The sequence below is a fragment of the Anas acuta genome, chromosome 15, assembly GCF_963932015.1.
Source record: "Anas acuta chromosome 15, bAnaAcu1.1, whole genome shotgun sequence".
In the NCBI taxonomy this organism is placed as follows: domain Eukaryota; kingdom Metazoa; phylum Chordata; class Aves; order Anseriformes; family Anatidae; genus Anas; species Anas acuta.
This window is the reverse complement of record NC_088993.1, coordinates 7,737,329-7,763,584: the sequence shown is the minus strand read 5'-3', so window position 1 is coordinate 7,763,584 and position 26,256 is coordinate 7,737,329. Positions and strand designations below refer to the sequence as shown.

The 26,256-nt window shown below is 39.4% G+C and overlaps 2 protein-coding genes across 11 annotated transcripts in view; one reads left to right on the top strand and one right to left on the bottom strand.

Moving 5' to 3' along the window:
- KATNIP (katanin interacting protein) overlaps positions 1-26,256 on the bottom strand; it is an 85,149-nt gene that overhangs the window by 45,020 nt on the left and 13,873 nt on the right. For 3 of the 9 annotated variants that reach the window (XR_011101588.1, XM_068699045.1, XM_068699049.1), the window contains exons 1-11: positions 23,905-24,290; positions 23,411-23,487; positions 20,723-20,892; positions 16,277-16,359; positions 15,237-15,371; positions 11,677-11,938; positions 7,517-7,666; positions 5,350-5,513; positions 3,615-3,724; positions 3,053-3,167; positions 1,008-1,211 (exon numbers count right to left, since the gene is read on the bottom strand). Coding sequence is in view for 8 of the 9 variants with exons in the window: in XM_068699045.1 (XP_068555146.1) it covers positions 1,008-1,211; positions 3,053-3,167; positions 3,615-3,724; positions 5,350-5,513; positions 7,517-7,666; positions 11,677-11,938; positions 15,237-15,371; positions 16,277-16,359; positions 20,723-20,892; positions 23,411-23,472 (1,455 nt within the window). In the remaining variant the exon portion in view is untranslated. The other 6 variants (XM_068699046.1, XM_068699047.1, XM_068699051.1 and 3 more) reach the window with 6 other exon arrangements.
- The window catches only part of GTF3C1 (general transcription factor IIIC subunit 1), a 42,268-nt gene continuing 40,330 nt past the window's right edge, over positions 24,319-26,256 (top strand). For both annotated transcript variants that reach the window (XM_068699044.1, XM_068699043.1), the window contains exons 1-3: positions 24,319-24,582; positions 24,770-24,979; positions 25,150-25,326. In XM_068699044.1, the coding sequence (XP_068555145.1) occupies positions 24,362-24,582; positions 24,770-24,979; positions 25,150-25,326 (608 nt within the window). In that variant the 5' untranslated portion in view covers positions 24,319-24,361. The remainder of the gene's footprint in view (positions 24,583-24,769; positions 24,980-25,149; positions 25,327-26,256) is intronic.

Sequence of the window (26,256 nt, the reverse complement as noted above, 5' to 3'; positions counted from 1 at the left end):
CTTTCTGTGCTCTATTTTGTTGCCATTGCCCCTTGTCCTGTCCCCACAAACCACTGAAAAGAAGTTGGCCAAATCCCTCTGTCTCCCACACTTAAGGGATTTATAGACATAGATAAAATCCCCTCTCAGTCTTTTCTCAAAGCTGAACACAGCCAGGTCTCTCAGCCTTTCCTCACAGGGGAGACAGTCCAGGACCTGTGTCATCTTTGTGGCCCTCCGCTGGACTCTTTCCAGGAGATCCCTGCCTTTTTTGTACTGTATTTCATTTCAGTTATTGAGAGTGCATTGTCTTCAGTACGTAAAAGCACCTCATTTACTATCTAACAGGAGAACTATGAAGTAGTTTTCTTTACCACACCATACATTTTTCTTAATCTCTTGTTCAAAAGCACCTACCTAACCATCCTTATTCTTCCACGGTCCTTCCCTAGGTAAAAGCATAACAAGGGGACAGGAGAAAAGAAGTACATTTCAGTCTTAAGTTTGCAGTCTTAAGTTTACTGAAATTCACATTTAATAACTGGAAGAAAAAGCAGTGAAGCTCCTATACCTTCAGATCACAAGTAGTACTTGGTTTAACAGCAGATGTAATGTAAAAAATGCAAAATTTCTTGTCTTTAAAGTTTTGTGATCTTGTTCTACGGATACTATAATTATATTACAATAGTTTAAAAACTGAATGTGTTCTTTCACCCAAGATAATATCACAGTGTTTATATATAAAGAGGCACAGATAAATGTGTCTCCCTCCAATTGCTAAGTTAACGAAATCAAACAAATTAATCAAATTCTGTTCAAAAACATTATAACTGAATACCAACATCTTGTACAGGAAAGCTGGATTTGTTAATAATAAATTGCAATTTTTATGTTTTTAATTTTCAGATAGCTGTTCTGCAAGTCAGGTTCAAAATGAAATCATGCAATCAAACAAAAAACCTTAGCAATGGAATATTACAGAAATAGTAAAATAAGAAGTTGTTACATTCAGTACTAAGCTGTCTTACATTTAAGTTCTGATTGACCAAGCAGCACAAATCTCCTGGGTAGTCAGCATTTCGAATGTCCACATCATGAGGAGACACAAATATCTTTTCATTGCATAAATCAAAGAATTCCACCTCTCTCAAGCCAACATTTACTGGATTTCCCCAGTTCGAAAGAAGTTCCATAGTCACATAAATGGCATCTCGTACTTCCACACTTGTCATCTGGACCCAAATGAAACAGAACAATTTGACAAAACAACAAAGTCTGCAGCAACATGAAGACTGTTAATACTACAATGCTGACAATTCAGAAGCAAAATGTCTTTAAACAAAAAGCTATCTGGATGATATTTAATCAATTATTCTGGACTCTAATAATTCTGTCCCACACCAACTAATAAACCTATAGCAGGATAAGAGAACAGAACTTATCACCCTCTTAGATTTCATCCACTCCAAACCTAAGGAGAAAACAGCTCTCTGTTTTGTCTTCTTCATTTGTCATTCTGATGAAAAGAGAAACCAGTTTTCTGCTCACAGAATAACACGTGAGCTGCGATTACAAACTATACTGTAAAACTTCAGGGTAAGAGTCAAAAACAGGAGGCATGAGCAACATGAATTATATTTTATGGCGTTTGAATTTTTCAAATATTGTTTATTAAACATTTTTGTCAATTCACATATTTGGAAAGAGTTACAAATATCACTATCGCAGAGACTGCAGGTTTCTAAGATACATTCTACTAGCAGAACTGTTTCCATCTTAAATTTAAAAAAAAAAAAAAAAAACAACACACAATTTGCAGGTTTGTACAAGCCAGCACAAGCTCACTGATATTTGATGTTTTGCCTCCCACACGATGTGAGAGCACAAAGCATAGAGACAGCTAAACAACTTCCATATCTCTTGCCAATAAGCAGTCCAATAGAACCGGACTACCAGGAGACAAGTGGGAGAAGGAATTTATATAGATAAGATCTCTAAAAGAGCAACTTCTGTTGAAGAACCTCTGCTATCCTTTGCTTAAATCACCTTGATGATTAACAAAGGACCTTATTCTTACTAACAAGCAGTAATCTGTTTTACTACACAAATTATAAGGTCTATTAAAAGCATGAATAAGCAGAGACCACCACACTACAAATGTGCTGACATATTTTAGAAAGAGATGCATCAGATCACTATGGCTAAGTCATCCAAAATGTGTTAGAGCTCATGTAAGCTGGTAAACATCAGCATGTTCTCAGGAAAAACTGAGAAAATTCTCAGAGTACCAGCTGCTTTGACACTCTTGACTAAGAAGGTAAATAGTTTAGGTTTATTTCTGTGTAGTTTTACATTATCATTAAGGAAGCAATGCTTTTCTACTACAACAAATATACTGAAGAAACAGATTTATTGATTATTAGGAATGAAAGTAACTGTTAGGAATGAAAGAAATTAAATGATTTAGATAAACAAAATAATCTGGTTACATGGATTTCTTGCAATGGCTCTATGGAATGAAGCCTGACAGCCTCTTAAAAATACCAAGAAGTTGGGACCCTCTTTAGGGATCTGAATATTTCATAATTTTCACCAGAGAAACACAAATTATGTTGCAAAATCATCACAAGGAGGAGTTAAGGATGTATCCAACACTAGAACGCAACTCTCAAGAGGAGAAAAGGCACCCTAAGATGAGAACATCAGTGGGGTCTTCAAAAAGCCCTACCACAGCAGAGAAGAAAACAACTATCACTTCCATAGCAGAAAGTGCTACACATAAACAGTTGTAGTAAATGTGAACTAAAGAGGTCCTTTATGTTCCCTTCTACCCTACAGACTACAAGAATTAAGTAATCCAAAGAGGTACCTTCTAATAAGACGAAGAACAGAGAGCTGCTTTCTAAGGCTTTGGAGTGGACTGCAATTTAAGAGGATGATAAATTCTCTACTATTACCTTTCCATAGCTTTATTAGTTGATGTAAGGCAGAATTGGTGGAATGCAGATCATTCAATGCACTTGTATTTCAGTAGTACTGGCAAGGATCAGTTATGGTGCACATATACACAGACCTTCTCTCTTAAAATGGAATCTGCTTCAGATTTTTCATCAGAAAGGAATATTTCATTGTCACAAGCAGAATGGCTCTCAGTCTCCTGAAGGATTTTCAGAAGTTTCTGTTGTTGTCTGAAACACACATTCTTTTATATGTTATTTCCTTATAATTCTTGCATTTTTAAGAAATAGTTTCATTTGTGTGAAGGTGAAGAGATGATAGGATGAACCCACACAGCCCACAGAACAATCTCACATATACCCATGCTGAATGACAACTGTTGCAGCATCCCACCTTAGATACACACAGTCTAGTTAGAAGACTGGGCTCCAGTTCTCTGAAGCAGTCTGAGAAAGTAATACACAGGAAATACAAACAGAAGTACATGGTTAATACAGGCTGCTGGCAGTTCAGTTCTCTGATTCACAGCCATTAGCCCAAGGCTAGAACCTTCTCTATCTTTTTGTCAATACTTGCCCAAAATCTTGGGCATCTACAGATTATTGGGTGTGGTGGTGCCCAGTACTGAAAAATACCCCATCAGAAAAGGAAGCTAGCCTTAAAGGAAGTATACATACCTGCTTCCAAAAGGACAAATTCTCTCAACAGCTTCTGTGAGTGCAGCCCTTGCCTGACTTTTTTCTGAAGGTTCATCCATTGCAGAGAGAACAGATGGAACAGAAAACTCCTATGTAAGAAAAAAATAAACATTTCATTCACATTGTTCTCAGCTAATCTTAGCTAATCTGTAACTCTAAACACGTAGTTAAAACAGAGAAAAAGCCCATCAGTTTTTACAATGCTATAGGTTCTTTCTCTACCTGCACACCACTGCTTAAGTATACGCTGATCCCTTTGTTATTTTTCCTAAACATTTGCTGGTAGCTTCTGTTAGAGACAGAATACACAGCATGGTGAACAACTAGTCAGATGAGGAATGGCAGTCCTTCTGTTCTTAGGTCATTTCTATCTCTATGATTTTCGAAGACTAAGAGAACTTTAAAATGCTTAGAAGTGAATTACTTCTTCAATATTATGCATTGTTATACACCTAAATATCAGAGGCCAAGTTTTTACAATTCCTTAATTGTGTAGTAGAATTAAACTACTTCTGGAAGATCATTTAGGTCAGCTTCAGAACAGGGGGCTTTTGAAACTCCTTCTCAAGTGTCAAGGTAACGTTACATCTGTTTTAAATATTACTTCATTATTTTTTAAGAATAACAGTATTAGTCAGAACGCCAGCACGCAGATACTTTTGTGATTTCTTTCCAATGAATGTTCTCACATAATGTATCTCAAAAACAGGAGAACTAAGATTGAAGAATTGACCTAGATTGCAACAACACCATGTTTAAAGTATTCACCTAAAAATAAAAGAACATTTTATCCTTGGCTCCTGACCAAAACTCCCCAGAAACTTATTGTTGACTCAGAGATGACAGTGGATACAGATTCACCATAGCATTATCTCACAAATTAAGGGACAACATTTTAGGTTAAAGCAGTGCTGTCTCAGAAATTCAAATGAGTAAATCCAAAAGGCAATAAGCACATCTCTTTTCCTTCCTGTATATGTGGGGGTCCCAAACACCAAACTAGAAGCAGACTTTAAATCCATGAACACTGTCCAAAACAGGCAGTTCTGTAAATTTCAGTTTATGCCCAAATTTCTTTATCTACTTTCTTTTTGTTAAGAGAACCGAGGTATTATTACACCTAATGATCAGCTAGGACAATCAGGACAAACTTCCCAATTCTTTGTCTAAACAAGGAATAATAGTCAGATCTGAATCTGAAAGGAGTAGATTTTCACTTATTTCCTTGTTTATTTAAGATTTTTTTAATTGCCTTTGATAAGAGATATACACAAATTGCATACCTTATAATCTACATATGTATTAATAGGAAACTGTGCCCATATGAATGAGTTCAGTAGGAAGGTAGGATTTATTGGCATGGAAGTAACGTATTATGTTGCTTAAGAAGCTTCCAGAAAGAGAACTGTTCAAATGGGTCTGTAGCTGTGTATTTGACTGTATAGACATATCATGTGACTGGTCTATCACTTGTGTGGTGATCCATGAAATTAAGAGTGCATTACGGGATGGTATCCCAAGGAAGCAGATTTAAAAAACAAAAAAAACAAAGACCCCGTATGGAATAACAATACAAATCCAACTAGAGTTGAGAGACATCGCCGTTCATTCTTACACAACCTTATAATTATGTACGAATTTTAGGATTATAATTCATGTTTAAGGAAAGAATGTCTTTTTTTTTGTACTTGATCAAACATCAATTTTGCCATACCTTTTGAGGATTTGTGGAAACAGACTGTCTTTGCAAATCTCTCTGCAAGACTTCATTTTCAATTTGCATAGCCTTAACCACAGCTGAAACAGAGAGATCAGAATCCTTCTCACACACATTCTTTCGAGCTGATGAAAGTGGTCTTTCTGGTCGACTTAATGGTCCTGCCAAAAGAAGGAATGGGTCCAGCCATACAGATATGGAACATTACAACAGCATACATTTAAAACATCCACTTCAGTTACTGAAACAGAGCTATGTTAATAGTTGGGGTATTTCCTGGGTAATTCAGCTGTTTTGGAGGAATCCAAAGACTCTTCTAAAAAAAAAAAAAAAAAAAAAAAAAAAAAAAGCACCACAAAGCAGTTCACTCACCCTCCCTCCCACCCAGGATGAGGAGAGGGAATCAAAAAAAAGTGAAAGCTTTGAGATAAAGACAGTTTATTGGGACAGAAAAGAAAGGAAAATAATAATGATAAGAGTACTACTACTACTAACATGTACAAAAACAAGTGATGCACAATGCAATTGCTCACCACCTGCTGACCGATGCCCAGCCTATCCCTGTACAGCAGTTTTCCCCCACCCTGGCCAGCCCCCCCATATTAATTGTTCAGCATGACATTATATGGCATGGAATACCCCTTTGGCCAGCTGGGGTCAGCTGTCCTGAGTCTGTCCCCTCCCAGCTCCTGCTGCACCCCCAGCCTGCCCACTGGCAGGACAATGTGAGAAGCTGAAATGTCCTTGGCTTAGTGTAAGCACTGTTTTGCAATAATTAAAATATCAGTGTGGTATCAACATTATTCTCATCCTAAATCCCAAACACAGCACCATTCCAGCTACTAAGAGGAAAATTAACTCTATCCTAGCCGAAACCAGGACACAAAACCGAGTATGACCTTACCAATTAAGTAGTCAAAAATGCCCAAACACACACCCATCTTCCCAAACACACGACAGAAAAATAGAAATATCACAGCCTGGAAACAGATTTATGGGTTTAGAGGAGAAGAAAATAAAGTTTGTTATTTACACTTGCTTTTTTTAAGGGAAAAAAAAAAAGAGAAGTGAGATTTGGATACATTAATACCTTACACCATCTTCAGGTGTAGAACCAAGTCCTTTTTATTCTGCCTGCAGTCCATCAACTAGCGTGACTGATGAAGATTGTTTCTTGTTTAGAATCTGTTATGTTTATCTGTCAGGTTTGCAGCTGTATATTTTGTTTATGACTTTCCCCTTTTCCTTAGGATCCCATTTGACAAGATCCTCGATCAGATCCCCTTACTGAATTAAACATTCCCCCATTCCACATGCCCTTATCAGTTAGTGTGACTGACTAGGTTTGGTTCTTTCTGCCTCCCTTATTTGCCAGTCTGGTTTGTGTCTCCGTATGTTGTTTATGTATCCCTCCTCTGCTTACTAGAAGGAAAATGAGGAAAAAAAGAGAAAAGATGATATTGTAAAAGGTCCCTAACCAGACACCCTTACAGAAGCAGTGACTCTCTCCTTCCACATGCAGTTACACAGGTGGGCACAAAGAATGGGACAGGACACCAGTATCACAGCACAGTACCGTTTTAGACATGCATATTACTAAATTTTGATTCCATTCCACTACTCCTGCAATATTTGCTGAAGATGATATTAGCACCATTTACTGTTATGCTCTACTGTGCTTAAGTGCTGTCCTTGCACCCATCTATCATTTGTCTACCCAAAGCAGCAAGAAAGCTGTTTTTTTTTGCTGTGGGAAAACCATGTTCATTTCCTGCTGTAAATGCATTGTGTTAGTCTTTCAACAAGGGGTAAATTCCTGATTTTAGGACACACTTCTGTTAATACCATAAGGAATAGATCCCCATCAGGAAAATAAGAAACACAGAGCAAGTACAAGGAACAAAAGGAAAACAAAGTCTTATGGTGCGGAAGCAAAAAGAGAAGGAAGGTAATAAAGATACGTCAGAAGACCAAAGCGTACAAGCTCTAGACTTTCTCACAGTTTTACAAAAGTTAAAACTCCCGAGGTACTAAAAACAACACAAAAAGACAACAGCTAAGAAAAATTTCATTATGACAGATGTGTGCTGAAATTACACCCAAACCAATGGGGAAAAAAGCATGAAAACTCTCCTTATTGACATTATATATTCTTATTTCTTACTATAGCAAATTCTTTCATGTCTTTCCAGCTGCAAGGACTCAGCAGAGAGTGGCCGACTGATTTTATTTTTTACCACAACTGGTCTGACAGGAATGTACATTTCAGCATTATCTTTTCTTTTTGCTGAGAGAACTCGTACTGGCTTCATTTCTGCAAGATAATAAGGAAACAGGAAAAAAAAAAATCAACTTCAGAGATATTTAGGAACAGTCAGACAGGAAAAATTTATTGGACCTTAAATACTAAAGTTTTGCTACTTTAATTATGCTGGCATAGGTAAAGTGATAACCCATATCCTTCCTTCCTTTTACTGACGCGATTCTATTGATGTATTAATACATATGCATGGCTTGCACTGACCTAGTGAAACAAAATAAAATATTTCACTGTGAAGTATGTTAGACCAGTATATCCTGACTGCAGCAGGTATTTTTCAGCATTACTGGAAAAAAAAAAAAAAAAAAAAAAAAAGAAGCACAAGAAACCAAGTCATTCATTAATATAGTTGTACCAAAAAATAACTTTAAACTGTCTTATTAAGAAGTTCCAAAGTGGGAGAGGGTTACCTAGTGCATTTCATAAGAACAGTTATCTACACTTTCATTTGAGAATTATTAACAATTCCTTTGCTTGCATCACAGCTTTGAAACTTCTCACTAGAAAAAATAAAATCACATATCTTGTTCACGCTGTCACTGCGCCCCTTGTTCCTCTCCTGTCTTCTGCTGCTGCCTTTCCACACACTTTACTCATTTCCATGATATTAAGAAGAGCAAAAGAACACTCCTTTACTCAATTCATGCAAAGATTTTTCCTCTCTAGTTGACCAATTAACTATGGATGAAGGAAAAAAAAAAAAAAAAAAAAAAAGAACAATGGAACAATGAATGTACCTGAAATAGGTTGGGAAACTAAGTCTGGTTTCTGCCTGAACTTTCTACTTTTAACAAGCTAATTGTCTGTGAGATCTAGTGACTGGTTCTGGGCTTGGACACTGAGGTCTCCAAATAAGACCTGATGGGGTTGGCGGGTAGGGAGGGGAGTAGCTAAAAATCCATCTGGCAAATTGACAGATCTACAACCAAGCTTAAATAGCACATGCTATGATAACGGGCATCCAGCACCCAAAAATGTGAAATGGAGGAAGCTGAGACTAGGAAAATTTGGCTGCTCTGATTACTGCAAAAACAGTTCCAAAATATACTTTCAAAAGTCTCTTGAGAAATCTCAGTCTGAGACAATTGTTGTTCAGGTGTCTAGACCTGGTGATGCAAGTGGGTTTACCAGGGCTATATCTTGGTTATCCCTGAAGAAAAAAAAAAAATTAAACATAGAGCCCCAGAAAATGGAAGAAATCAAAGAAGGACAATAAATTTCTGTTTACATCTCCCCACACATGCCAGAGCCAGCAGAGCTGCTCTGACAGTGAATAAGTCTGCATGAGAATCTTCAACAATAAAGTAACGGGAAAGCAAAATATAAGGAAGTCACATCAAAGGAGCAGCACAAGAACCTGCCTGACAGTGGCCAGACGAGGGCACACTCTGAGCACACTCAGAGTAACACTCTCCTCAACAAACACTGACCAGCCCTTTAAGGACTTCTTGGACAGGAAGATGCATGTAAAACATTTTTAACAAACAACAGTGTCCCTATCATCTTCCATGAAGTTGTGTAAATCTTTCTTGAATGCACTTAAAATTTGGCCGTCACATCATTTGGCACTGGGATCTACAATTTATTTGTATTTGCTTTAGACCTGCTGCCTGAAAACATCATTGCTGCTCTCAGTCCTTGCATTACAAGTGAAAGTGATTAATATCCTAGCACCATATGCTATTTTATAGAGCTCAGTCCAATCCCTTCTGCATTTCTACAATCAAACATCTCTTTTCACAATGAAAAATTATTGCTTCCTTTGTTACTCCTTGCATAAAAGTTTCTGTTGTATTCCAGTTTACAATTGTTACACTCCACTGTACCTTTTACATTTAGAAAAGCCTTGATTCCTTTCAATCAAGTCCACTCGAATGCTAATTAAGCTGGAGACCTGGTATGTTCTCCAACCTTAGTGCTCAGTAAAGTACAACACAACAACACATGGGCTTGGTTGGAGGACAGACGGAGCCCAGGGTCATCACAGCAGTGAAATAGATCTTCAAGTAAAAGCAGAACCAATGAAACTTCTGCAACTTCCCATTAGGAAGAAAAAAAGGAAAAAAAAAAAAAAAGCAGATGAGGTATTCTGGGGGGTGGAGGAGATCATAGTTCAGTGCCTTAGAAATATTACACTTACCTGGAACATGAGAATCATCTTAAGATGATGCACTTGCATCAAATACATGTATGCACACCTGATAAGTGCATATTACAAACAGGATGGATGAAGAGACAAGCAGTTTTGGTACCCCTAACCCCATCATGATACAACACCTCCAGAAAAGCCTTGAAGCTTTATGTGATGTGGATTCTCTGAGACAATCCCAAGGAATTTCAGAAGGAAAGCCAATCTGATGAAGGGATGTTGGATAGCAGAAACAAAGAGACTTTACAAATAAAATGGGTGAAGAATGAGGAGTTAAAATGTCGGCACAAGTTTTAGATAGCATTTTTAAAGAGCTATTTTTTCAACCATGGCAAACATTTGTGCTAATAAAAATAAACAGTAAAGACCTATCATGTGAAACAAAGTGAGCTACTGAGGAAGCAATAAGAGAAATTTCTGAGTGGAAAACCATGATTCTGAATCAGTGGAAAAGGCAGCTGAGAAGAACTGAGCTACCCTGGTATACACTTATTCATACACAGTCCTGCAAAAAGCACATTAAGAAACAAAACAGGAAGTTGTCAGATACTACTAATACAAAAATACTCTGCCATTGGAGTAGTAGTCTGCAACAACATTACCATTTTGTTTGTTTTTAAGTGTTAACAGTATATCAAACAAGTTTTCCTGAACACCTGGAATTCATTCACAGAAATGCAAGGTCGCGTACTGTACAGGTTCAGACTGGGTGATGCAGTCATTCGCTCTGATTTATATCATTATGTAAAAGCTGGACCTACAGCCCAGGAACCAGAGAGAGTGTCTACCGTATGCCTTCTGTATTCAGAAGCAAGTATTTATTTGTCAAAAACAGTTAAGCTTTTCTGCATATTACTTTCACTGTAACATAATACAGAAACTAATTTTATGCTTTTTTTTGTTTTTTTGTTTTGTTTTGTTTTTTGTTATTTTTTCCTCCCCACGTTGGTCCTGAAACCTGCATCCCTGAGGACTTCAAACTCATTAGTGCAACCTTGAAAGAAAAGCTGGTCTAGAAGGCTGAAGCTACAGCTGGAAGTGGAAGCAGCTGTCAACACTGAGAAGCCATGTACGCCTACAGCCTCAGTTGTCTTTCCTCTAGCAAACAGCACAGCAAATCCCAGCGTACAGCTCCCTTGGGCATAAGAGATCCCTACCAGATGAGAACAAATAACCAGCTATGTTATGATCTCATCCCTGACAGCAGCAAGGAATATAGAACAGGGAGGAATATAGAATATATGGTGCAATTCTTCACCATGCTGAAGCTTGCAGCTAGCTCATAAAGTACAATGAATTTGCTACCCATTAATTTGTTAAAACTGCTCCTGAAGCCATCAATACATTTTACCTTCTAAATACCCTATGGCAATGATTGTCATATTTATTTACCCACCACTATTATAGGATGTCTATCCATATATACATACAAATTGAATGTTGTACCTCTGAATTTAACTATACACAGACTCAATGTGGGCTCTGGGACTATGAGAAACAGGTTTTAATCTTTGTATCTTTATAATCTATTAATTTATACTTAAAAGAAAAAAAAAAAACAAGCACATTTCAATAAGGACATATAGTAAGAGAAGAGCCTCTATCAAAAGTCTACCCAGAGACATAACACAAACCTGGCTGGTTCTGTACGCTACCCAGGAAGGAATAGAGGCAAGTAGGGGTGCACACTTGCTTAAAGAAAGCAAGGACACTACACTGGTATGACACCTTTCCAGCACGTGATTGTGGACATTGGTATTTTGAATTACAGCACAAACCTGTAGTGATTCCCTTAAAAACAACGCTGTCAAAGAATTCTTACAATACTGTAGTAGTATAACACACAGAGACTTACTACTTTGATCCTGCTTGTACTCCAGCACAGTAACAGCACCAGAATCAAGGCCAGAGCATCTCCCAGCATCCTGATCTTCAGAAGCTTCTTTCTGCAATGATCTACTGCTATGCAAATGAAGGCCTTCTAAGCTTGCGGATGTTTCCTCAGTAGAAGATGGTTCTGAAATCACTTCTTCAACAGAGTCATAATCCTCACTAACAGAGTCTTCTTCTTCCATCTTTTTCTCTTCTACACTGACTTGCAAGCTGTTTTTCAGTTTCTGATACAATTCAGACAAACAAGTTGTCAGGAAAGCTCAAACATTTATTTTAACATAAACCAATGTGGCTGACTCTTCCTCCCCTAGGAGAAAGAAAAATCTTCTCATGAACTCAGAGCCATGATGTAGTTAAAGATATTCATATTCCTATGTCATGTCTTCATTTCCCTGGTGAAGACATGTAAAGAAAAATCATCCTACATCTCCAATGCACTTTCTTGTCAGAGTCCTTGCAGGGAAATTCTGTAGGCCAAGGAATTTTTGTGCAAAATCGATTTTTAGGAGTAAGTTAAAAACAGGAGGTAAGTAATGGAGAAGGCAAGGACACACATTTTTCCAGCTTTACACCATGTCAGACCCGGAGGCAGTAGGCACAAACTGGAGCACAAGAGGTTCCCTCTGAGCACCAGGAGGCACTGTGTGCTGTGGAGGTGTCGGAGCCCAGAGCCCTGGCACAGGTTGCCCACAGAGGCTGTGGAGTTCACTCCTTGGAGATCTCCCAAAGCCACATGGGCCTGGGCCGCCTGCTCAGGCTAGGGGTGGGGGGTGCGCAGATGGGCCCAGGGGGACCTCCAGCCTCAGCCATGCTGTGAGTCCGCAACAGCAAGATCTCTTAAGTAATTTAATATGTGATAATATGCATGTACATATCTGTACTTGAAAAAGCAGTAGAAAAGACATAGTCTGATGAACTAAGCCTCCAATTTGCAAAGAGGTTTTGAATTGGACCCACAGCAAGAGGATTTTATGCAAAAAATAATTTACTGTGGAAAAACTGCCCATCTTCTCACAGCATATGCCACAAACAGCATAAATAATGCTGGGGAGCCTTTTATTCTTACGAATGTAAAAGGCAAAGATCTTGCCTATCTTAAATCTACTTTTCCTACCTTTGTTGTTATTGTTTCAATAGAAGTATAGGTAAGCAAACAGTATGAGTAAAATGAAAACTGGAAGCTATGTGAGGTACAAATGAACCATGATAATGTATGTTCAGCTTGTAATGAAAGCTTCAAGCTGCTCTCCTGTTACAAATTACATTTGTTAGAAAAGCCGCATTGACAGAAACATATTACAAAGAACAGACAAACCTAGGTTCAAAAAGAGGGTCTATAAGCAACCTGGAGTTTGATATTAAGCATATTTCCAGCTGTTTGACAGGGAACTGTAGGGGCTTTCTTTTAACTTATAAGCAAATTTAATGAGGTTTTAAGATATTCAAGAGAACACACTACAACTTCAGGAAAACCAGAATTATTTCCTCCTGGGATACAAACAGTAAGTGGAGTTTTGGGTTAAAATTAAAAGATTACTACTTACACTTTAATTATTATAAAAATACATTACTGTAAGCAATTTTGTGTTTTGTAGAGCAAAAAATACATCATAAGCTCAAAAGCAGTACAGGAAAGGTAGAAAGAAGCAGAAAAAGGTAGTCTGGTTTTCTAACATTCCATTGTTAAAGACATGAAGTGTACATACGCTAAGATTGTATACATGTGTGGAACTGGAAGCTACAGGTGTAAAAAAAACAGAGAAAAACCTTAAGACGTGTAGTGAGATATTCATCAGCCTTCATAATGTGACCTGCTAGACTCAAGTCTTCTGTTACAGGAGTTTTGAAACTCAAATTAATACTGTTAAACATCTTAAATACTGTGTCACCTCCTCTTCTGAATATATTAGCTTAGCAATTTCTGTTTTGGAAAGAGCTTCTCATCTTTTAATGATGGTATGTGCTGGACTAGGGCATGACGGGGGAAGGCAAAGGAGCAGAGAAGGGAGAAGACAGTGAAATTCCATCTACTTGTTTGCTAATTAAGATCATTGTTGATTTAGCAGCTAGTCCAAGCGTCTTCTGGATATGCCAAACCTCAAAAAACATTTCTTCAGACTCACAGAATCCTGACTTGTGAAAAATGTTTCACGATTTACAATGCAGTCATCCACAAACAGCTGAGCAGGAATCACAAAACAATGAAATAAAAATTAATAATGAAAGATAAAGAGACTCATGACCAAAGACATCATGAGTCACGAGATTCAACAACAAGGCAAACTGTAAGAGAAATTAGCAAATCTGCAAGTTAACTGTGTTTCCCCAAAGGAACATTATAAATAACAATATAGTCACATGGACTTTTACCTCTAGAGCTTCATCAAGGTCAGAGACAAAATCAGAGACAGAACTGAGCATACACAAGCATACAGAGCTTATTGCTGTTTACTGCTTTTTTAGATCAGACTGTGGGTAAAAGCCACCAATGAACAGCCTTACTAGTCACATAGTCAAAGAGATTGGCCTGGGGCTTACTCAGCTTACTCCATATCTACAGTCAATTAGCAGTTGTCACCAGCTGATGCAGGCATGGACCTCACACACTGCAAAAGGTCGAACAGCTACATTTCAAGCGCCTACCACCCAGAACCTGAGCTGCCATATGATCAGAGTGAATGATGTATTCATGAGTTCACGGTGCCAGTCTGAACTGGTCCAGAGAGGGTCAGGCCTTGACTGATATGAGCATCAAGTGTGCGGAGTGTCATAAAAGAAAAATCTTAAAATAGAAATCACTGTCTACATATTATACCCACACTACTTATTAAGTAAACTTTTAATTAAATGTTCCTGAGTAGAAAATGGGAGTAGGGATGATCTTATTTGGAAAGGCAACACTTACAAGGGTAGCCTATCTGAAGATTCAGTTGCTTTGCTCTGATAGTTGCAACATAATCCTTGCAGCTCCTGGTGAGTAAACACTAAGCAGATCCTTAAGGTGAGCTAAAGTGCCACGTGGTTAAGAGCAGGTCATTATTTCATTTCTTACTATTGTTTCAAAAATCAAGTAATTTAGTTCCCTAAAGGAACATTCTATAAATGTAAGCTTAGTTTAAGGCTCTTTAAATAGTGTTCAGTGTTAAGACTAAATTCAGTTTGATAGAGCAAGTCTGGATTACATTAGGCTTCTTCTAACATGGATTCCCCAAAATCTGCAGGCTGCCAATCTGTTGGTTGTAGCCTGGTAGCAGAGAACAAACATCTTGGGGACAGAAATCAGCTATAGCTAGTTTCAGCCGTTACCAGCCTGCAGAAGGGACAGAGGATTCAGACTTTCAAACTTAAGATACCACATTATATGTAGTACATCCCTGAATCCTTATCCAATATTATATCCTACAGTACCTACTGTCAATACTATATACTGGGTTTGCATGCTCTAGTCAATACTAATACTTGGCCCCACTCGCATTTCAATTGACACTTCCATAAACTATAGAAGGCAACTGCTAATTGTACCTGAGAGTAATGGAGAGGATCGTCACTATTTCTCTCCAGGCTCAAGCTTTCATAAGGTTCAAAATCCTCAGAGTATTCCAGAGGAGGTTTAATGCAGAGTTTAGTCCCCCTTTCTGTTTTAATCTCCACAGTTTTCTGTTAAAAGAAACATGCAAAGAAATTAGACATCTTTAGTGCCATCAGCAGTACAAAACGAGTAATAATCTTTTACATAATGATATTAAGATTGAGCAATCCTTTTCCCCTCTGTTCCATGGAAGGTTTCTGTCCTCTCTCAGCTCACCTTTGGGCCCTTGCATTATTGTTTGATGTGTACAGTGCCCCAGTTGAACTCCATACCTGCTGCAGTCCCTGGAGTACACATCATGGTCATGCCCAGCACACATCATTTGTTTGGAACCAAACCCAATTCCCATTGGGGTTCACTTTCTCACCTCAACAAGTGAAAAAATGATAAGAGTGGAGATATAGCAATCAACAGAACAGCTCAAGTGGAATCGCTTAAAGCACAGGCACGTACAGAAGTGCTGGCAGAATAACCTCCTGGGGAAAGCCCTCAAGCCTGCTCTGGTGAATTTGCACACATAAGTGCCTCTCTGAAATGTCACTGTGCTAATGGAGAACAAACAGAAAGAATTACAGGTATGTGTCCAGTTACAGGCTACAACGTCACCAGGGTCAGAGATGTATGAACCATATCCCACCACAGCTGGAGTACTGTCATGGAGAGAGGCTCTTTGAGAAGGACAGGCTGAGTAGGTGAGGAGTAGTCATCCTTTAAGTGAGATACTAAAGTGTCTTGTAAAGGATGTCACTGAACCCAAACCAATGAGATTTGTCACTTTAGGCTTCAAAGAAGACACAAAACTGGTCAGAGTATCATTTCATGTTGTCACCCAGTATCCAGACTAAACCAAGTTTCTGATTCTATGAGAATCTCAAAGCATATAAACTGCCAACCCTCCACTAATTGCAATCAATTTCCCACAAAATTATTTGTGATGTAAGAATTAGTTCAAAGATGCATTACTTCTTCTTACCTGAAGCCATCCTTTGCGTTGTATTTTGCTTGGTGCAGTCTGTGTGCTGCGTTCTTGCAACTCACTCGCTTTTAGCTGGGCTGCTAAGATGAATTAGAAGATGGGAAGCAGAAATACAATATTTGATGATACATACTTTATTTCACATTATTTTTCCCCCCAGATGAAGAGTGAAGAATATATCTTTGATATGAGAATAACATTAACAACTGAAAAGGCATTCCACTTCAAATACTGGCTAGTTATGTACTAGTAGCAAGAGTTTTGAATCTCTTTGGGGATAAATCACCCTCACACATATTCAAGAGAATAAATTGCCTAAAACTACGTCAGCACAACAGCATGCACAGCCCCACATTCACTGATATGAAGTACAGAAATTTGTTCTAGCATAGGTGTGCACACCATTCCTGCTCTTAGCTGGGTATATGGTAAAGTGAAGCTGAAGGCAGACTTTGATAGACAGGGCCCTGATGAAGAACAGATGTTGTGCTGGGTTTACAAAGGGATTTTGTACGTACATTTACTCTCAAACTAAGACAACGTACTGAGGTACTGGCAGATTAAACACAATGTATTGGACATTTAACATACTGTGCAGAGAAGCATTCTTCATGGACAAGTCAGACACAAAGGAAAAACAATCATTTTCCTTCATTTCTAAGGTGAGGGAGAGTTGGTATCGAAACTTTGGTGAAAATTCTTTGTATGGTCAAGCAGAACAAAAGGTCCCTGTACTGGAAATAGTCCCAACTTACAGCACAGCAATGGATTTTTGAAAAGATGCTTTTACTGAGACACAAAGATGCACATCTTGCAGGTCACATCAGCATCCTCAACAGAGCAAGGACATCATCAACACTCTCAGTACAATCCTAAATAAAGGCATCTCATTTCCTATGTCCAAGACAGATTTACAGCTTCCATTTCTTTTCAGTGGAGAAAAATAGCTGATGCAAAACCTGTCTTCTTTAAGCCATAATTGAGTGGTCATCTTAAGCCAGCAGAAACTGGCACAACCAATAAAAGAAGCAGCATTCCTACCAAGGTGATAGAATCACAAGATTTACATTGGAAGGGACCTCTAGAGGTCACCTAGTCCAACCTTTCATTCAAAGCAGGATTTACTTCAAAATTAGATTAGGTTCTTCATTCCCAACTCTCAACGCCGCATTTTCTTTTTTGGGTTGGACAACCCTACATTGCACCTGTGCAGTGAACCATTCAGAAAATTTATCAGCGAGATTTAACTGAGGAAGAATAGAAAGCAAAGATTACTTTTAATTTAGTCACTTGTACTTTCTGGTTGTCCACAATTGTACAAACGCTAGCACAAGCATGTAGGAGGGAACAGCAAGAGGTAGTACAACAATGCAGGCTTAGGTCAATTTCGAGTGATCATAAAACCACAGAGCAAGATGAACAAAGGCTTGTTCTGTTGCCTCTACACAAAGTACTTATTCACTCCCAGAGGCCTGAAACAGGGCAGAGAAGAAAGGGAATGGATTGTTCCAGGGAGGAAATAAGATTCCTGACATCTTGTCTTGTAAAACATCCCTTCCAACTATAGCTCCTGTTACACTGTTAGGCTAATCCTAGATAACTCCAACTATACCTCGCAGTCATCAGCATTGGGGCTGACTGCTTTGTGGCTCCTCAGGCACCAAGATCTCTCTGTCCTGAGATTACAATGCTAGAAGCATGGTCTGATTTGGTCACTGCTTTGGACAAAAGTGGAAACACTTTTACCATTCAGTTCTTAAGCAATCCTTATTTTCTAAGCAAGTGCCCAGAAGGTCATCATGTATGGTACAAGCATAAATAAGAAAAGGGGACAAGGTAGGACTCACGCCACCAGTGCTGGTTCTCAGAATCGAGTATTTTGTGATGGATTCCTGTGACCAAATCCAAGCCACTAAAGTACAGTAGTTCAAAACCCACGTAGAAGATGATGCAACTGAGTCACCTACACTAAAGAGATGTTTGCAACGGAGGCAAAAACATTCTTCCCATGGGATGGATAGAATATGAATACAAACTATCACCTGTTTCAGCACACAAAATAGGTCCACTGTTGTCATCCCCTAGTAGGAGTATCTTTGGAGACTCAAGCTGACAGTGCCTACTATTATAGTAGCCAAGGACTGAGTAGGACACCACTAAAATATTAGTCATAATACAAGGAGACCCCACGCTGCCCTTAAGAAATCTCTTAGACTACATCAACATTCACTGAAAGTACAGACTTGGTTGTAAAACTGTCTGGATTACACACCCATATAAATGACAGTGTACGTGGAGACCAGCTTCCCGACTGTACATATTATAAGCCCATCATCTACTTTAATTCATTTATCAAGCCTAAGCATAAGTTTGTCAATCACTATTATCATTAATTATTTCTAGGAAACACAGACACAGAAAATAGCCCAGAGAGATTTATGACGACGCTTTCAGGAAGTGTGGAGTCCTTTCTGTACTATTAAGCATCACACATTCTTAATTTTTTAGAAAAGACTAATCTGATAGATGGATGTTCTAGAAGTAATAAATGATGCAATAATTCTTACTGGGTATAGATAGGGAAGAAAATTCAGCACTGTATCTTAGCCAGAAATCATTTCTGAGAGTAAAATAATGTTCAATCATTGAGAAGAAATGCCTAAAAATGAAACAGACTACAGAATTGCTAAGATACTACCTCCAGGCAAGAATTTTATATAGATCACCAATAACGCCCACATTGGACTCTACTGGTAAAATCAAATGGTAGAAGAAAAATGACAGGATGATTTAGTTGGTATTTTTCACTGCAGCTGCATATGTTTAAAAAAAGAATATTGGATAGCTAGGAAACAGCAAAACACTGAGTTCTCTTCTACAGAGATAATGCCACTGTCTCAAAGTTGATGGATTTGAGGAAGGGAACACAGACTGCCACTTAAGTCCTTAAAAGTACCCTAAATCCCAAAGACAAGCTAAATGTTCTACCTGAACTGAATCAAGGGGCAATAAGCAACCACAATGAAACAAAACACACACACACACCGTGGTTAGGCTTAGAGATAACAACTGCACAGCAGAACTTGAAGAGAAAACTTCTCTTGACAAAGTTCTGTTACAGCTACTGCCATAACAGCTCTACACAGCTTTTTGACCAAAAAGTCAAAGATGTTGGTTTACACACCTTCAGCTACTTAAAAGTATATCACCCCAGTATGACAAAAGCACAGAATTTCCTCTTTTCCAATATTCAAAAACATGAAGCTTTTTGCAAATTTACACGCAATCTCTTACTTTCTTACAGAAAACAGCGAAACTAAGGGAAAAGACAGGTAACAATCTCATTCCCCACCCCCATGCTTTATGACTTGCAAGAAACAATAGAACAGACTGATAGAACAAGCCTGAACTTACTTAAATTTGAAAAACAAGTAACATGTACCCAGTGTAGAAGGAAGGGAAAAAAAAAAAAAAAAGAAAGAGATGGAGGTTGGAGTTATGGCTAGAACAAAAAAAATTAGCTTTGGGTACTGTTGAGATTAACAAACTTTAAATCATAAATTTTCATATTAAGCATTGTTTTTAAATATTTGTCTTAATTTTTTAGGAAAAAAAAAGCTTAGCAGACACTATCCATACAGCAACAGATTAAGAAGATACACTCTATGAGACAGGTTGCAAGTATGAGGATAACAGACTAAGGCTGGTAAAATGCTTTACATTGGGATTTAGGGAAATCATTTATTTTCATTAAGCTAAATGGATTAGAAAGCCACTAAGCTCCCTCTTTATAACTTCATGCATGCAAAATTATTCCTACTACTACATTGCTCTTTATGACAGACTGATTTAAACGAGAAATAAAACTTCACTTTTCAAATAAAGCCAGCTAACCACAGGAAGAAAACGGCAAATTTTCTTTACTTCAAATATTTAAGTAAAGATTAGCTGTCTTATTAAGAGGACTATGATAACTTGAACAAAATTTAAGTCTATAATTTGATTATAGTCTCTCTAATCAAATGCCATTTGTCTGCAGGAAACCAGACAATACTGAAGCCTATCATATCTTAAAACTTACAAAGAGTGTTATGTATCAGACAAAGGTATATAATTATTTTACACTGCAATTTATATATATTTCTAATCTTCTAGTTTTAGTTATAACTTTGAAAAGTGGACAGATGGGGAAATTAAACATGGGAATTAATTAGGGATCAACCGAGCAATTGATAGGGTGTTGCAGAGACTCCTTGTAACATTCAACTGGCTTAATAAGTACTCTGATGAAAGCAGTACGGAATTTCATTCCACTGTTCTTGAACACTGCTGCCTCACTCCCACAGCCTGACAGGTCACTGCATTGACTGAATTACAGCTCTGATGAGCAAATATTTAAAATTTTTGAGGCTGCAACCTCCATAAAACTCTGATGTAACTTACCATTTGTCCTGGCGGTCTGTGTCTCATTTTTGAGGTAGCCACGTGAGTTAAATTTTTTGTGGTAATTTCTCAGCTCTGAATTAGCTCCATTTATATACAGAGAAAATCCTTGCTCTAACTGTTCCAGTTTGATTTGTGTAGGATCCTTTCTTTTTAAATGCCTCAGTAGCCTAAAGTAGAAAGGATAATAACTCATCCCTATACAGTACATATACAGATGATCATATTGGCAATAAATACAAAGGCACAGTGTCACAAAAATAATTTAAAAAGAAAAGTTTGTAGCTCAAGTAACAATTTCAGAATACAGCTTCCAGCACCGATTCCTGTTCTTTAATGCTTGTATGAGTACTGACACCCTGTGACACAAAGTTCAAACAAGTGGTTCACTTCTTAGATTTTTCTATGCTGTTTATCATTCCACATCATTTTTTTTCTTCCATTTGGCATTTTTTCTACTGAAATTTTCTTCTTGAGAACTTGAGAAAGTTTTGTTTAGAATTCTGGAAATCTTAAAATGGTTGAGCTCTTTTCAAGAAAAAAAGAAAGTACTATTTTTGTTTCAAAACTTGAGGGGGAAAGCCCCAAGTCAATAGTGTAGTTAGAGATACTAGAACTTTAAACTCATTAAAACTTCAAAAGAGTAAAATCTAGTGTTCATTTGTTTGGCTTTGATTTTTTTAAGAAGTGTAGAGAAGATGAACTTATAGTAAGTTAAATGTCTATAAGCATATTATGATAGAAATCCACACAAGTTTTTAAATAACAAGAGTTACAAATATTCATAACTATGCATAGACTGACACTGCTAATTAGAAGTTTTGCATTTTTAAACTACTTCCTGCTACCAAAAAGATACTATATTTTAAGAATTAACAATTTGGTGAAATAATTCTGCATTAATAAGTAGACACTGCAATGAGTATGTCAGTAGTACTGAAAATTTACTAAGTTCTCTAAATCTGCTGTGTGCAAACCCTACTATTTGTTGTGGAGGGTGGATTTTTTTTTGTTGGTTTTGTTTTCTGCCAGAGTAAATCAACAGTTGCAATGGAACTGGCTTATAACATAGGAGTTCAGAGGAATCTGTAAAATGCATGTGCGATTGAAATTTCATAGCTCTGAAGATTCTAACTAACACCACTCCAGTAGAGAAAGATACCATACATTTCGCTATGATCAGGTCAGAGGAGATGGAATCAAGCCCTGGAGTTAGGGTCTCTACAGGAAAAGATCCCTCCTGTCCTTTCGGATAAAGTCAGAGACACTCTCAGCAGAGCATCACTCTGGGCCAAGAACATATTCTCTTCTGTTATAATAAACATGCATTCATCATAAGATGTAACTATTACTTTCGTTCTCAGTCTTCACTATTCTCAGTCACTGACTGAGAATCCAGTCATCTCCATGGCCAGAGATGACACCTGCCTGTAAAGACATTTATTCAAAGTCAGCTGTTGGAACTGTTTTTGTGTGTGTGTGTGTTGTTGTTGTTGTTTTCAGGTTCTCTCTGTGAAAAAAAAAAAAAAAAAAAAAACAAGGCTGACATAACCCTTGGCCTAACACAACATCCTAACCAAAAAACATAACCTTCTGACTGAGTATTCCTAACTCACGTTAAGAATTCTCGGCCATTCACCATTCTCATTAAAAGTTGCACATTCCAACGTGTGTTTACAAATGCTAAAAATAAAATTGAGCTTCCAGATACGCAAGAACCGGGTTTCCTGCATTGTCACAGCAGATGAGGCCAGAGGGGTTAACATGAGCAGAGTCTGAACATGTATCTAATACACACACCATCCTGTGTCCAGCAGGCTATATTATTGCAGCTAGTATCCTAACAATCTGAGGACTTACTACAAACATCAGGCTTTGTGCCTACACAAACAATTCAGCAATTTGCTTATATCTCTAACAAATGCCAAATTTTGTCCCTTCATGAAGGTTTTCATTTGTGAAATTGGCAGGTTCAGGCCATTATAGGCCATCGCCTCTCCATCGGCTGCTCCAAAAGCACTTCTCCGTCCCGCAGGGTAACATTCACAAGCAGCCCAAGCCCTAAACCACCCAGAGATCTGCTCATCCAGGTCAAAAACTACATCCCACTTGCACTGCAGCTTCAAGCATTCTGCATGCTTTGAAGTTTTACTCAGTAATGGGCAACCAATCCCACCCTGGGGAGCAGTGCTTCACAAGTCTGCTTTCCCTGTGTAACAGGGTCTGCCTCAAAGTTTTTACTTTGCTCAAGTCCTGTTCCCCAACCGAAGGTGTTAGGGTTGCCCTAGGTCAGTAACCCCCAGATAAATCCCTGGCTGCTCTTAGAGCACACAACCTTCAATTTGGTCAACTCAGTGCTACTGGCTGCCAACAGGAGCCTCTCCTTTGTACCGAGCACTTATCAAGTCCACTTGCAGCAAGCCATTACTCTGGCAAAGACTGTCAGCTCCAAGCTGTATCTTATTTTAAGGTATGCTGGAGAAATATCACCACAGTCTCCTCCAAAAATAAGGACTTGGAAAACAAAGGGAAGAGAACTACTGGAATGCTTTAAGACACAGAAAACCAGGCCTCACAACACAAACAAGTTTTTAAACTAATATTCACCACTACTGATTTTAGACACAATATTACATAGCACACAACAGATATTACATACTCAATAGTGATATCAATTTTGTCTCTTACCGGTTTCTCTGTTGAAGGGATACTAAATATTCATCATGTTTTTCATCAAAGTCAGTCACCATATCCTTAGTGTTAAGCTGAAATGAATATAGAATTGCCACACTTAAGAAGAGAAGTAATTTACTGTAGACTGTTACTGGTTTTGCACCCTCAGTAACCATGAACACTGTAAACTGAAAGCAGCTCTTCATTCAACAGCGCACAATACAGTCAGTGTAACACGTAAGTTTCCTGAAGAACAGAATTTTCATTACTTTTTCAGAGCCCTTCACAATCTACTGAAGAGCCTCAAAATACTAAAAGGGGAAGGCAGAGGGTACAACCAGTGTTTAATCTGAGAGCTGCCAAGCAGGGCGATGCTGAGGCACAATTGCGAAGGCCACACCCGAGGCCCAGCGATGGGAGTTTTCCTGAAGGGGCACCACTCGTGCCGGCTATTAGATCTAAAACTTGGGAGCCTGGATACATTTAAAGTGTTTAACCAAAGGTTTTACCTTGCCTGCCTTTCAGGAAACGCAAACTTTTCCCACTGAGCAGCCCAGAATTGCTGCCACAGGCTGCGGCAGGGCGTCCTCCTACACGGCGACAAGCTGAAGCTCGTCACCTCCAGCCAGCTCCGTGCCCAACATCCCCGCCGCGTCCCCCCGGCCCCTCAGCTCGCCCCCGGCCCCCTGCGCTCGCCCCTAGTTGCCCCCCAAACGCCACCGGCTCCCTCCGACCCCTTTCCGAGCAGGGAGCCGGGAGCCAGGCGCGGCCGCCCCGCGCCCCCTCAGCCCCGCGGAGCCAGCGCCTGAGGCAGCCTGGGCGAGCCGGGGCCGAGGCGCGCCGCGCTAGGCCGCAGCCCTGTTGTTGCCCCGTTTCCCTGTTTCTCCGTTTCCCCGGTTACCGGCGCAGGGCGGCGGCGTCATTTCTGTGGCGCCGCCGGGTGCCGGAAGAGGCGCGGAGCGGAGCATGGAGGCGCTGTGGGCGCTGCTGGACGAGGTGGCCCTGGAGGGCCTGGACGGCGTCACCCTGAGCGCGCTGTGGCACCGCCTGGGGACCCGCTCGCCCCCGTTCCCGCTGCCGCTGGAGCCCGCCACGCAGCAGCTGCTGTGGGCCGCGCTCTGCGCCCAGCCCGCCGTCAGCTTCTACCTCCTGCCGAGGGCGCGGCCGCCGCTTCGCCTGCACGACCGGTGAGGAGACCCCGGCCTCCTCCACCCCTCCTGGCCTCCTCTGTCCCCCCCTGGCTTCCTCCAGCCCCGCTGTCACCCCCCCGTCCCGCCCCGCTGTCCCCTTCCCTCCGGGCACCGTCCCCCAGAGCTCCCGCAAGAGCCCTCGGTTCCCCCCCGGCTTGGGTAAACGCCGGCTGCTTTTTGACAGGTATGAAGAAATAGACCTGGAGACGGGAATACTCGAAACCAAAAGGGATCCGGTGCCGCTGGATGACATTTACCCTGTCCACATGGTTTTGGATAATAAGGATGGCATACAGGGTTCCTGCCGGTATTTTAAGGAGAGAGTGGATATCACTGATCAAGTGAGGAGGAAGGATCTGCAGCCCTGTTATACTTACACAGAAGCTGTTGAAAAGTGAGTGAGATCCTGCGACCTGGCACTAAAAGGGTTTAAACTTGATTTTAAAACTCTACTCCTGTAACCAAGTTTGTGCAAATCTATGGAAATGGGATGTTTGTGGGGAAAAGTGATTCAGCTCTCTTTTTATGGCTCTAATGAACTTTTGCTCTTTTCCTTTCTTTTAGATGGGGAGAGAAACTGGTCATCGTTGCCTCCCAGGACCAGCGTTACAGAGCTTTGATAGGCTGGGAGGGGGATCCTGACCTAAAGCTCCCGGACTTCTCCTACTGCATTTTGGAGCGTTTAGGTCGTGCTAGGTGGCAAGGAGAGCTTCAGAGGGATCTGCACAGTGGAGCTTTTAAGTAAGTTTATATTTTGATATATCAATTAAATTGAAGTGAGTAAGTTTCTACTGACTACTTACATGTTTCTGTATTCCTATGTGTCAATTAAACTCATATCTTTATTGGTAGTGTCTCATACTTGCTAACAAGAGCATTTGTCTCATGGAGCCTCTATTACAGAAGGTACTGGTCTCTTCCTAGAGCTCATTATACTTCCTGCTATTTTCTCATGGAACCAGAGGTTGTCTGTTGGGTCAGTGCACAGGCTTTAAAGTTCTCAGAGGACTGAATACACTGTAGAGAACTGGAAAGGTTAAGCATTTGCTAGAGCTTGATGTTTGAGGGAGATTAAGGAAAAATGCTAAAATGATCAGTCAGTGACCAGAGTGCTCTGTTTCAAGGAAGAAGTGATAGAATACCTAGACCATACTGTAAGTTCTCTGTAGTAATGGACAGTTAACATTCTAGGAAAATCATTATTGAGAGAACATTCACTGCTTGCATTAGGTAGCTAGAAGCACGATCACATCACTGCCAAGTCTCATCATGCTTCCGTGTGATACCAGTAATAAATTATTTTTCATGCATTTAATCCTAAAGCTTGTTTTTTAGCACATAATTCAGAGGAAGGTTATAAAAAATGTATCTCTATGGTATTTTGCAAAAAGCTGCATCTCTTCCAGGGATCTGAAACACTTGAAACTGAACTCCCAAACAGTCTCATATTGTATAGCTTCTCTCATTTGTTTTCTGCTTATTCTCTGTAAAGCTTTTGCCTTGTTCAGAGTGATATAAAATACTTTGTACAATTAATTTCACAGGCTATCTAAATTTTGGTACTTCTTAATTTTGAGATCGTCACTTTGTAAATTAGCGTAATGTATGACCAAGGCTGTTTGAATACTGGACACTTAGTATTTGTTTGCAGAAGCTCCTATGCTTATACAT